This window comes from Erythrolamprus reginae, chromosome 2 (genome assembly GCF_031021105.1).
Source record: "Erythrolamprus reginae isolate rEryReg1 chromosome 2, rEryReg1.hap1, whole genome shotgun sequence".
NCBI classification, from domain to species: domain Eukaryota; kingdom Metazoa; phylum Chordata; class Lepidosauria; order Squamata; family Dipsadidae; genus Erythrolamprus; species Erythrolamprus reginae.
Genome location: NC_091951.1, coordinates 319,382,144 through 319,394,590, shown reverse-complemented (window position 1 = coordinate 319,394,590; position 12,447 = coordinate 319,382,144). Strand labels below are relative to the sequence as shown.

At 37.6% G+C, this 12,447-nt stretch overlaps 1 protein-coding gene across 3 annotated transcripts; it reads right to left on the bottom strand.

Moving 5' to 3' along the window:
* Positions 1–652: 652 nt before the first annotated feature.
* On the bottom strand, positions 653–12,426 carry CENPK (centromere protein K). 3 transcript variants are annotated; one of them, XM_070743287.1, is made up of 10 exons: positions 12,320–12,426; positions 11,314–11,476; positions 10,778–10,834; positions 8,080–8,152; positions 6,037–6,083; positions 4,748–4,830; positions 4,571–4,669; positions 4,056–4,188; positions 2,029–2,082; positions 653–1,170 (listed from the first exon to the last, which is right to left on the bottom strand). In XM_070743287.1, the coding sequence occupies exons 2-10, from the start codon at positions 11,386–11,388 to the stop codon at positions 1,012–1,014; spliced, it is 780 nt and encodes a 259-aa protein (XP_070599388.1). In that variant the 5' UTR covers positions 11,389–11,476; positions 12,320–12,426; the 3' UTR covers positions 653–1,011. The 3 variants fall into 3 exon arrangements, with proteins under 3 accessions (XP_070599388.1, XP_070599385.1, XP_070599386.1); XM_070743284.1 differs by having other exon boundaries at positions 11,314–11,448; XM_070743285.1 differs by lacking the exon at positions 10,778–10,834 and having other exon boundaries at positions 919–1,170; positions 11,314–11,448; positions 12,320–12,408.
* Positions 12,427–12,447: the final 21 nt, after the last annotated feature.

The window sequence follows — 12,447 nt, the reverse complement described above, 5'->3', positions numbered from 1 at the left end:
AGAATTCCTTAGCCATCATGGCTGGCTGGGGAATTTGGGGAGTTGAAAGCCATCTAAAAATGGATGAGGTTAAGAAACATGCTTTCAATATTAGTAGTGGTAGTCTTCAACTTACAATCATTTGTTTAATGACTGTTCAAGGTTACAGCAACACTGAAAAAGGTGACTTATGACTGGTTTTCACACTTACAATTGTTGCAGCATCTCCATAGTCACATGATCAAAATCTGGGCTCTTGGCCACTGGCATGTATTTATGCAATTACCATATGTAACCTTCCCAGCCAGCTTTTGAAAAGCAAAGTCAATGGGAGATGCCGCATTTGCTTAATGACATGACTGACTTAATTACTGCACTGATTTCACTTAACTACAGCAAAAATGTTGTATATTGGGCAAAACATACTTAACAATTGCCCTGATTTCCATCAGCAACTTGGGGATCAATTGTGGTCATAACTTGAGAACTACCTGTATTCTATGACATTTTCCATTATAATTGTTTTTTTAAAAATACATGTCCAATGGATGAAAAAGTTGACTAATGATACCAGCACAAAGGCGGATATTTTTCAGATCTGAATTTAAACTTTTAATGACATCTCCCTTGTATTTCTTTCATATATTTTCTTACAGAATCATGCCTAATGCCATTTAGAAGTCAACAAGTTTTATTCCTCCCGCCATTTCATTTTTTTTTAACAGATGCTCAAGTTTGACATCTGATGATAGAATAGGAAAGCTAGTCAAACTACTTGTCTAAAATAATCCTTTAATCTGATCTCTTAACAAAGCCAATAGTTTTTAGAATACAAGCATAATTTACTAACACCAGTAAAACATAAAAAGGAATTGTGGCAATCACACACTTTTAAAAAGGGTTCGGTAGATGCCAGTTGCCAAAAATATTGTAGGATTCTGCCTGAAAAATCTACTTAATATTATCTTCTCAGATTAGAGTTTTTTTAGTTAACTCTCTTCTACTGATTAACCCTCATCTTAAAACATCTTGCTATTGGTGAAAATTTTCCAGACGTATCTTCTTTGGATCTTCCGGGTGCCTCAATGCAATCCCATATCTCAGCAGAAGCTCAATGTAAGGCGACCAAAATGATTCACTGATGGTTATATATGGATCGTGTGGTATGTTTATCAGGTTATTGATGAGATTCTGGAAAGAGAATGTATAGCAATATGTTAGATTTTGTCCTCACAATGATGAGATTGAGATGAAAAATTCCAAAAATCATAACTGTTATTTGAATGAAATACTTTTCAATTTATGTTGTATAGAATGAAAGCCGTTTTACATTTCTTACTATATTTTGAATGTTTTCAATCTATTATTTATCGCACAAAATTAATTCCGATGATTGACCTTATGAAGAGTTTCCAATTCTAAACAGCCAGCTTTAAGACCAATCACAATTAACCTGGATAATCCATTAACTTTGAGTCTCAAATCTGATTTGCACATTTAACTTCATGATAAGGAAGCATGAAACTGAGATTCCATAATAGGTTTTGAATACAAAAACTCAACATTCTAAGACAGTTATCATTCATCTGGAATTCAGATGTTTTTTAAAAAAATATTTTTTATTGATTTTTATAGTAATAAACAAATACACACAAAACAGTGCAGTGATATGTGCTCCTGCCACCCAACATCAATCATTCAATCAATCCCTCCACCAAATGAGGGTGTACTAATTTATAATATTTTAAAACTGGGAACATCAACATACTTACATAGTATAGAGTGATTTCAATTTATTCTTTGTGACTTGAATTCTACTGGCCATAACACCTCTGACCCTATCCTATCTTCCCATCAGTTTTTCCACTTTATTTTCATTGATCATATTCATTTTAACATCCATGATTTCAAATTGAATGTGTTCAACCATGTACCAATACCAATTTTGTATTGTACATTTTGTTGCATCCTTTCAACCTTGGGATGGAATTCAGTTATGTTGAACTATAGTTACCATCACTGTTAATCAACATAGTCTAACTTTCTTACCTCTAAAATTTCATGTAATGACATGAGCTGTACATCTTCCTCTTCTGATGAATGCTAAACAAAGTAAAAATGTTTTTATAAGTGGGGTGCATGTTTACAAAGAAAAACAGGATTTCAATTATAGTTATGAATTTGTTTTGAAAGCATTCATCTATCTTTAGACTTAAAATTGTATTCATCTACAACCAGTAGTACCAGAAGTTAATGGGAATGTGCCACATTTCAAGGAATGTTGTATGAAGAAAAGGTCTGAAAAGCTAGGATTCAAAGATTCAATGTAAAAAGATCCTAGATCACATGCTAGGAAATCTGTATACTGCTTCTGCATTGTTGGCCAATACAAATACAGATAAAACCATTGTTCCCATCTAAACATTCATCTATCTCTTTTCTTTCCAACTCTAAGTTTGGATTGTTCTCTTTCTAAAATTCAATGTGGCTTATAGTCTCGGTAAAATTCAGCTAGAGATTGCCCAGGTAGTCTTGTCCAGATTCACTGGTATTTGAAGATATACCTTACCCAAGGAGGAATCATTGACAACACCGGCTTTTAGTATACAAGGCAATTTTGAATGTCAGCTGTAAGCTTTTATTTATTATAATTACTTAAAATGTACTTATAGTCTTGCTGGAATTAATGGATTGGGAAACAGGCTCTGTGCACTGTCATGGCTCTAACAAATTTTCCCCATGAATATTTAATATTTAAGACTTCTATAATATACCTGGATGCTTTATTGACCACATAGAATGTCTGTCAAAGAAAATATACATTTACCTATAGTTTTCTAGCAGTCAAATACTGTATTAGATTACAAAGGAAAACTATGCTCTTTAAAAAAGCAAAAATTCAAAGATTATCAACCTCTCTGAAAATATTATAGAAATTTGTTTCTACCTAAGTACCTCTGAAATAGATTCTCAGAATCTATGCATATGAGACTTATGCCAACTGGGTTTGAATTGCTGAGTTCTGTGATAAACTTCTGTATCTAGAAGGCACTTTCCTAATGACAAATGGTGCTAACTCAGTTACCAATTTGACAGCCTGTAAGAATCACTATTGTTATATAACAGTGATGACGAAACTATGGCACGGATGCCACAAGTGGACACGGAGCCATATCTGCTGGTACGCGAGCTGGTGCCCTAACTCAGCTCCAACATGCATGTGTGTGCTGGCCAGCTGATTTTTGGCTCACAGAGGCTTTGGGAGGGTGTTTTTGGCTTCCAGAGAGCCTCCAGGGAGGATAGGGGAGGACATTTTTACCCTCCCCCAGCTCCAGGGAAGCCTTTGGAGCCTGGGGAGGGTGAAACACAAGCCTACTGGGCCCACCAGAAGTTGGGAAACAGCCGTTTCCGGCCTCCAGAGGGCCTGCAGGAGACGGGGAAAGCTGTTTTCACCCTCCCCAGACATTGAATTATAGGTAAAGGCACTTGTGCTTGTGCAATAGGGCACACACAAGCTGTTTTGGCACCCGAGGAAAAAACGTTCACCATCACTGATATATAACATTAACATAGTAGGAGCTGCACTACCAATATATCTAGATGCAATCTGAGCTGCTAGTTATCACCATAAAGTCTATGTGGCTTGGAGCCACATAATAGCTTCATCTCTTTGAGATGCCCTGTTTTGTGCAGAATCTGCTAATCTGTTGCAAACATAGTGATTGATGAGTTTCCCTCCCAATTAAGATGTGCAACAGAAGGGGGCATTCTCTGTAGGAGGTCCCATCTTTTGGAATAGTTTGCATTCAGAAGTGATACTTCCTTCCCCCTGCTATTTTCCATGAGATTGTTAAAGTCGCTTTAGGATTTTAGGGCATTCTGCAGAATAAAGAGTTAAACTAGGAATCTGGCGCCACCTACTGTAGTATTGTATTGTCAAAATATTATGTTGTTTATTGTATTTTTATACTGTGTGTGGTACTTCAAGTCCACTAGAATTGAATATGACTGTCATAAATAAATACATCCATAAATACCAAAACCAAGATTTTAATATGAAATGCAAATAAACCTACCTTTTTCTTTTTTGCAGTTCCGCTATTTTCAGGAAGTGGGAAATGTTTGTCAAGGAAATCTCCCAACGCATTCAAAAGATCTTCCTTATAAGCTTTTATTTTCAGCATTTTACTTCTCAGTTCCGTAAAGGCTCTAAGATATAAAAAGATTAAGGTTTATGAGCTTTCTAAATAATTAAATCACAATGCAATTAAATAAAACAATAATTAACAGCATGTCTTTGTATCAACTTTTCTACATTCAAATTAATGAGGAAGATGAAAGTCCAAATATCATAGCAGAATTACACAGTAAAAATAGCCCAAATGATTGAATGCTCAATCAAATATAGGTTAGGACAAAAATTTTGAGAATAACCCAAAATTATAGATTAGGGTGTAAATGCTTTGACAAAAGCATAATTCTAGATTCAATTTGGGTTTGAATGGGAGAGTTAGTTATTAATGACATGGATGTTAATTATCCGAAGAATTTGATAATGCAATTTGCTTTATCTTAAATTAAGTTGGAATACCTTTTTTCAGAAAAATGTACTACATGATTGCTCATTCTTTCCGCTGTTTGGTTGAGACATTGTATAAGCTGTTCCTGCTCCTTCAACCATTTCTGTTCCCTTTGAAGATAATGTGAGAAGCATAAATAGCTAGTTCAGATTTTTCAGAATTGCAAAGTAATTTAGCACAATCTATACCTTATAAAATCTTCTTTTAGTTTTTTGTTCTTTGCATTAACTGTTGATAGCACCATTTCAAGTTCCTGGTCTAATTTCTGCAACTAAAAACAAAAGAATTGCATTCTAAATTGAAAATGGAAGAAGTTATATCCATACAGAAAAAGGATGCTTTTTAAAAATTATTTCTGTCCGGCATTCTGGGATACATTATTGACTTTTTAATATAAGTGTTCTGATTTAATTCAGGATAAAATATTGTGTGATTTTTATTTCATGAATCCTTATAGCCAAATGAAACAATGAACAATAACATATTGAAATCATAGCCAGCTCCTTCTATTATTCCCTGAATGAGAGACTGAGAGGCAGCAGGACCATCATGATAACTGTAAAAGGTAATGGATATAATGCATGTGGAAGGTAGAATTATTGACTAAAGAGCAAATCTGGGGGCTATATATACTATCTACTACTAGGGCTTATTTATAAGCTGAATGTCATGTCAATTAGAGGAGCTAATTATTGGACTTTTTTCAAGAACAATGGGCTAACTTGGCTTGCTGAGACTAGATGGCATACAATCTCTTAGGTATTTGAACTGACAAATCATGAGCAGCACCAAGCTTTACTTTCAAAATAGATAGGTTGAGCAGCCAGCAGTTGACCAGCTTCATTGTTGCTACCTATCAGGTTTCCTTGAGCAAGACAGTGGTGAGTCTCCCTCTCTTTCTCTCCCACCCTCTCTCACTCACTTACACACACACATACACAAATACACATTTCATAGTTCTCAACTTTCAGCTTATCTGGGAAAAGACTCAAAGAAACAGATCAGTGAGATTAGAAACTAATTAACAACTAATTGCCCAGCACAGTGAAAAGATAGCAGGGATTTAAAATTGTTGTACAAGTAATAGACATACTGTAATATCATTGCAACTTTTCTTGTATGACATCCTAGTGAGCAATGTAAACAGTTGCTTCAGGCGGGCAGCAAAAATTAGAATTTTATTTCAAATTCAACATCCTGACTTTAATCATAATTACAACTTCTTACCCTGCTGCCTTCCATATGTTGAACCTTATCTACAATACTATATTAAGATGATCAAAATTTTCTAGACTCATCTTAACACACTCCAATTACTTAATTCTAATTGATTTTTTTTACTACATCAATATACAGCATATTTGTTTAAGCAAGAATCCATAGTGGACTGCTTCTTAGGGAAATGTAGCCATAAGTTCCAATAATTACTCCTAAAATTATAATTTTACAGTTACAGACATCTCATTAACACACATACCTGTTCTCTTCCTAATTCTACCAGAACATCTGGATTTGTAGTAATTACTGAAAAAGAGAATATGTCAGATTTTAAAGAAAGGTTTATAAAACTTATTTTATCTATCTATCTATCCAACCAACCATGCATCTATGTTGACTCCTGTGACTGCCTATAATTATTATGGTTTTCTTAGTTGTTGCCACAGTTATGCTCATTTTTGCTTGACTCTGCCAGGCAGTGGGATCCAGCTTTCTTTTACATGATTTCCCCCTGACTTTTAAACATTTTAATACAGTTTGGTTTCCCCCCGTGACTTATTCTGTTTTTTTACGAATTCCCCAATAATTCCCTGATTTCCAGGTTTGCTGGACACCCTGATCAGAGAAGGTGAGAGGCCTAAGGTCACCCAATTGATTTTGTGCCTAAAGCAGGCCTAAAACTCTTAATTTGTACTCTGATGTCTTAACAATTCTATCGAAATGTTATTACTCTGATTGAATCAATAACTGCTTCTTGCATTAACATCTACATACAATATTCAGTTAAAGATAAATGTGTGTACAGTATTTATATTTATGCAAAAATAGTTGAACAAAACAATAGAATAATCAATTAAAGAAAACCAAAAATCTGCAAATGTGCTATAACACATTTCTGCATTTTGAAACACAAAGTTATTAGTATAGGAAGAATATGTATCACTCATTTTAAGTAAATATGAAACACCATTCAGGGGAAGTGTTTTATTACTCATTGCTTTCTTTCAATCAATTTACATTGATTATGGAAAAAGATACTGTTGTTGAGAAACATAATCTAAGGGGATTTTTCTTTCTATCAAGATCTTAGAAATAATCAAGTGGAAGAAACAGATAATCAATCATCTTTGATAACTCCTTTTTATTATTCAAAGATCTTGCTATACTGTACTTGCAGAAAGTTCTGATAATAGTGGCTATCTATTTGGAAACACCTCAACCTTTTATCTTCCATTCCACAAGCTGTATTGGTTGCCAATTTGCCGGATGTAATTCAAAGTACTAGTTTGATTTTAAGGTCTTAAATAGCACAGGACCAGATTATTTAAAGGCATGCCTCTTCCCAATTACATATATCTATCCCACCAGTCACATTCTGTAGTATCAATTCATGGAAGGTGAGATTAGCACTATCTTTATTAACATTCTGAAAAGCTCTTAAAACACATTTTTTTCAACAGCTTTGAGGATCCCAAGGAGAGACTGCAATGTAGCTGGATGAGGTTATGTAATGTTTGTTTTTTTGCTTTTTGGGGTTTTGATTATTTATTTTACATGTTTACATGTACAACTTCCAGTGTTGGAGCATTTACAATTTCTGGAGGCAAGCTTCCAATGCTAGAGCATTTATAACTTCTGGAAGCAAGTTGTTCCACTGATTCATTGTTTTAACTGAGGAAATTTCTCCTTAGTTCTAGGTTGTTTTTCTCCTGATTAGTTTCATATATAATTATGTATTAGCATATATAAATATGCTAAATAAAAAATAAATATTGTAATCTATTTCATACATTTGCTTGTTATAAAAGACATGAAAGGAAAGGAGAAGAATCTAACTGCTCAGGTTAAATTTTCTTGTTAATTAGAGATCATCTAAAATGAGATGTCAGAACAAAAAATAAAACAGTTTCCACTTTAGTACAGAGGTCACTAAATACAAGACAGGACAGAGAGAAGGAGACAATTACTGAGAGTGTTATCAATGTCAGTGTATTATTTCATTGCTAACAAAACAAAAACTGAGAATTAATTTCCAAAGGATATAAGAATAGCAAGCAATAGTGTCTTAAATTTGTTCATCAAAGACAAAAAAGGAGATGTGAAATATAGTGAATATATATGGCACAATTCAAATTTTATTTATTAAATTTATTGGCCAACATATGATACAGCAGATAAAAGGTGAGGCATTAATTTAGTACAATTATTTATATTCTATAAAAAGTACAACTGTATATTCTATACTTCAGATTTTATAACTTTGTATATAACTTTGTATATAATAATTTTTTGAAAAACTTACTTTCTGGTTCTCTTTTCTGCCATTCGTTAAATTCAGCCGATAAAGCCTTGAAACGTTTCGTTAACAATGAAAGCTGTCAAACATGGCAACATTTAAACATTATCTCAATACACATATATAAATTTATTTCATTTTTTAAAGTTAAATTTGTAGGTCACCCCTCTCTCTATCAAACAATTCTGATTGTATATTTTTATATAGTGCTTGAAATAAAGTTTCAAAACTACTCCAGTTAAAGTGAGATTGAGACGCATAATTTTCCCACAATATTCATGTTGAGGCAAAATCTATGTTCTCAGAACACAGTTAAAATATACTTGTATGAACTTTACAGCTAAACTTCAATTTCATCAATATGATGCTGGGAACTCAGCAGAATCAGAATCCTAGACTTAGAAGGGACAATTCTGGCCACCAAGTCAAATTCTATGCTCAGATTTATAATCTAAATTAAATAATCTCCAAGAGATTATTTAAGACAATTGACAAGGCTTCAAGAGATAGCTGCCAAACTGTTTGGAACCCCTATTCCTCTATGTACAGGAATTTCTAGCAGTCCTTGGGTTCTCTACTTTGTAAAAAGATAATGTTTATTCTAAGATGGAACAAACTATTGTATTCCAGAAGACAGGTAATTTATAATTTATGTACAGTGGTACCTCTACTTATGAACTCCTATACCTATGAACTTTTTGAGATACCGTGTTTCCCCGATAGTAAGACCCCCCCGATTGTAAGACATATGGGGGGTTTCAGGGGGGTTGGCTAATATAAGCCATACCCTGAAAGTAAGACATATGTCTTACTTTCGGGGAAACACGGTACTAAAAGCGAGGGAGGCATCAGAGCAGTTCGTGGCGCTGGCGAGGGAGCTTCGCGCCCAGGAGAGTCTCCCAAACCCGGCGCGGATAAGGACTCCTCGGCCGGCGGAGGAAGCACGGCGGCGGCGGCAGGTTCTGGAGAAGAAAGAAGCGGCGGATAGCTGGCGAGGCGCTGGATAGAGGGCTGGACCCCGCCGCTTTGCCGCCGCTCTCGCCGCCGGCTTTGCTCTCCCCGCCGCGCCTGGGGCTGCCTGCCTGCCTGCTGCCGTAGCCGGGCTGGGCGCGGGGCATCCTCGGCGTTGGGCAGCAGCGGGAGGAGCCGAAGCCGGCCAGCCGGGCGCCCCCAGGACGCGCATCGCGGACCGGCCCCGCCGCGGCGCAGGAGGGATGGAGGCCGGGCCCGACGGGCAGGCCCCGCCCCGCCCACCCGGAGGAGAAGAGGCCTCGCCCGGGCCGAAGCCTGAAGACGAGCCACAGCCTCCGGAGCCGGCCAGCCGGGCGCCCCCAGGACGCGCATCGTGGACCGGCCCCGCCGCGGCGCAGGAGGGATGGAGGCCGGGCCCAACGGGCAGGCCCCGCCCCGCCCACCCGGAGGAGAAGAGGCCTCGCCCGGGCCGAAGCCTGAAGACGAGCCAGCCCCGGTGCCCGGGACAATATAAGACATACCCCCAAAGTAAGACACAGTGGGGCTTTTGGGGGTAAAAAGATAGTAAGACACTGCCTTACTATCGGGGAAACACGGTACAAACCGTGTGTTCAAGATTTTTTTGCTCTACTCATGGTTCTACTCACGAACCGTTTTCTACTTACGAACCCTCGCTTCTCTCTCAGCTGCTGCTGCTGCTGTGAGCAGCGGCCAAAACGGAGCGTCGGAGCTTTCCGCAGCCGCCCAATTTCACTGCCACTTTCCCCTCTAGCCCTCTGCTTCCCCCACTCCCCACAGCCGCTCCATCCCGCTGCCAATAACTCTTCGCCTACCGCTTCCTTCACCCCATCTCGCTGCCAAAATCTCCCCTCCAGACGCTTCCTATGCTGTTCTAAATCGCCTCCAAAATCCTTCCTCCAAATGCTTCCTATGCCGCCCCAAATCGCTGTCAAAATCACCCCTCCAGACGCTTCCTATGCCACCAAAATAACCTCTTCTTTCAAAATGCCTCAATTCTCATTACTACCTTTCTTCAATCCATTTGCCTTTGTTAGGACCTCGATTTGGGGTGATTATGGCGGTGATTTGGGGTGGCATAGGAAGCGTTTGGAGGGGTGATTTTGGCAGCAATTTGGGGCAGCACAGGAAGCGTTTGGAGGGGTGATTTTGGAAGCAATTTGAGGCGGCATAGGAAGCGTCTGGAGGGGTGATTTTGGAAGCGATTTGGGGCAGTGTTAGCCTTTGTTAGGACCTCCATTCCTTGCTTCTCCTAGCTGATTGTCTCTACTCTGTTAGCCTTCGCTTTGTCCGCCTGCTGCTTTTATTTAAAGCCTCAAAGTTTAGATTCTCCTAATGGGTTTGCATTTTTACATTGATTCCTATGGGAAAAATTGCTTCTACTTATGAACCTTTCTACTTACGAACCTGATCACAGAACTAATTAAGTTCATAAGTAAAAGTACCACTGTATATGGAAATTTATTCTTTTGTTAGATTAAAATTTATTTTATCTATATTCTACCTTTTATGCAAGAGTTCAAGGCAGCATACATGGTACTCCCTCTTTTTACTTTTTTCTCATGACAAGTAGCTTGTAAGGTAGGTTGGGCTATAAGAGTCCTAAGCAACACAATTTTTGTGGATGGTAATGGATCAAAATTTCCTGCTCGTAAATCCAACACCTTTTGACAAGGTTTAATTGCTTAGAAAACTTCTGAAACTTTACTCTTACCTTCAGATCTGAAATTGGAAGAGTTTCAACACTTTGAAGAGATAATTTGGTATGGCACTTCGAAGGAGAAAGGGATATTTTAAAAAAATGTAAGCTTATAGTAATAAGGTAACTCCACTTAAAAAGTATATTAAAGATACATATTCATTCGATTGATTTATCTGCTATTGCGATTAAACACAAAATCTTTTTAGATTAATCGTATCTAAGAAGTACCCATTTAGTAAATAAATCAATTTCTATTATATAATGCTTATAGCTTTCAAAATATTCCTAATATTAAAATAACTTTAAGATACAATCAACTTCTATTTATAATTTATTCTATGTCATTATAACGGGAGAACTCTTTGATGATGTTTTCCAAAAAGGTTTTTGGGAATGTTTATTTGTATCTTAAAGTTAATGATTTTGTGTAACAATAATAAAGTTCATCTTTCTGCTTAGGCAGAGGGGGTAAACCAGGAAATTAACAGTAAATATTCAGATACATAGCTTCACTTATCTCATAAACACATGCAATTTTTGCCTATTACCTCCTCAACTTGCTTCCATATTTCTTCGCATTCATCTATGAGTTGTTCTTTGGGATTTTCTGACTCTAATAACATTCTAGATAGTGCTGACCCATCTTGCCCATCTGAAGAAAAGTCCTTGGCAAGTTTCTCAGCCTAGGAGCAGTATTATTTATATTTATTGCTGACAAAAAAGAACTTGTCATTAAAAGCAGGACATACAATAGTTTAAGCAAAACCAGCGTGCACATCAACAGTTGATACCTAAACACCTTGATCCGGCCACTAAACGAGATGAGTGGTTTTTAACGGTTTTTTTACACTCTTTTTTGCATGTTGTACACTGCCCAGTCCAGAAAGGGTTGGGCAGACCTTAAATGTAATAAATAATTAGATAAATAAATATATATTTTTAACTTTATAACAAGTTTTTTAAAAAGAAAAAATGAAAATGAAAAACTCAGGCACAAAAAAATATCTAAAGAAGGTATTACAAAGAAGAATATAACTAATTATAAACAGTGCTACTGCAGTCCTTTAGAGCTGGTCTCCAACCTTGGCGACTTTAAGACTTGTGGACTTCAACTCCCAGAATTTCTCAGCCAGCAAAGCAAAGGCAAAGCTGGCTGAGGAATTCTGGGAGTTGAAGTCCACAAGTCTTAAAAGTTGCCTGCTTTAAGCTTACGGATAAACAATCTACGGGCTGTGTCGTAGCTCCTCCGCAGCCTCATCCCAAGTGACCAGGGCTGCCAGATGTTGTTCAGCGACATCTGGAAGATCGCACGTTCCCCTAACCTTATCGGACGGACAGCAGTTGAATGCAGTCTTTTCAATGAAACGGAAGGAGGCGCTCGTGTGCCGTTCTACCATTGCTCCATGTTGGAGGGGATGATGACCCTTTTGAGAGCTCTATGCAACCTAACCGGTACATTTCGTTTGAACGCATACCGACTATTTTAAATTGGAAAATAAAGTTATTTTAAGTCTTCGACCCGGAGATGCACCGCCCCCCCCCACCCAACATTACCATAGCAACGGCTCTCTACTCTTTCCTTCTGCCCCTTTTTCGCCTCACAGGGAACTCCGACATTCGAGGACGTCCGAATCCGCGCGGGCTGTGCTCCCATTGGCCGCTTGGAAGGTTGGCGGGCGAGG

Excerpts from the sequence above, each read along its gene's own strand:
- CENPK (XM_070743284.1), bottom strand. Across the intron at positions 10,835-11,313 it reads TATGGAAGCAAGTTGAGGAG|TGCCATACCAAATTATCTCT; the intron begins GTAATAGGCAAA and ends TCTCCTTCGAAG. Across the intron at positions 4,670-4,747 it reads CTAAAAGAAGATTTTATAAG|GGAACAGAAATGGTTGAAGG; the intron begins GTATAGATTGTG and ends TTATCTTCAAAG.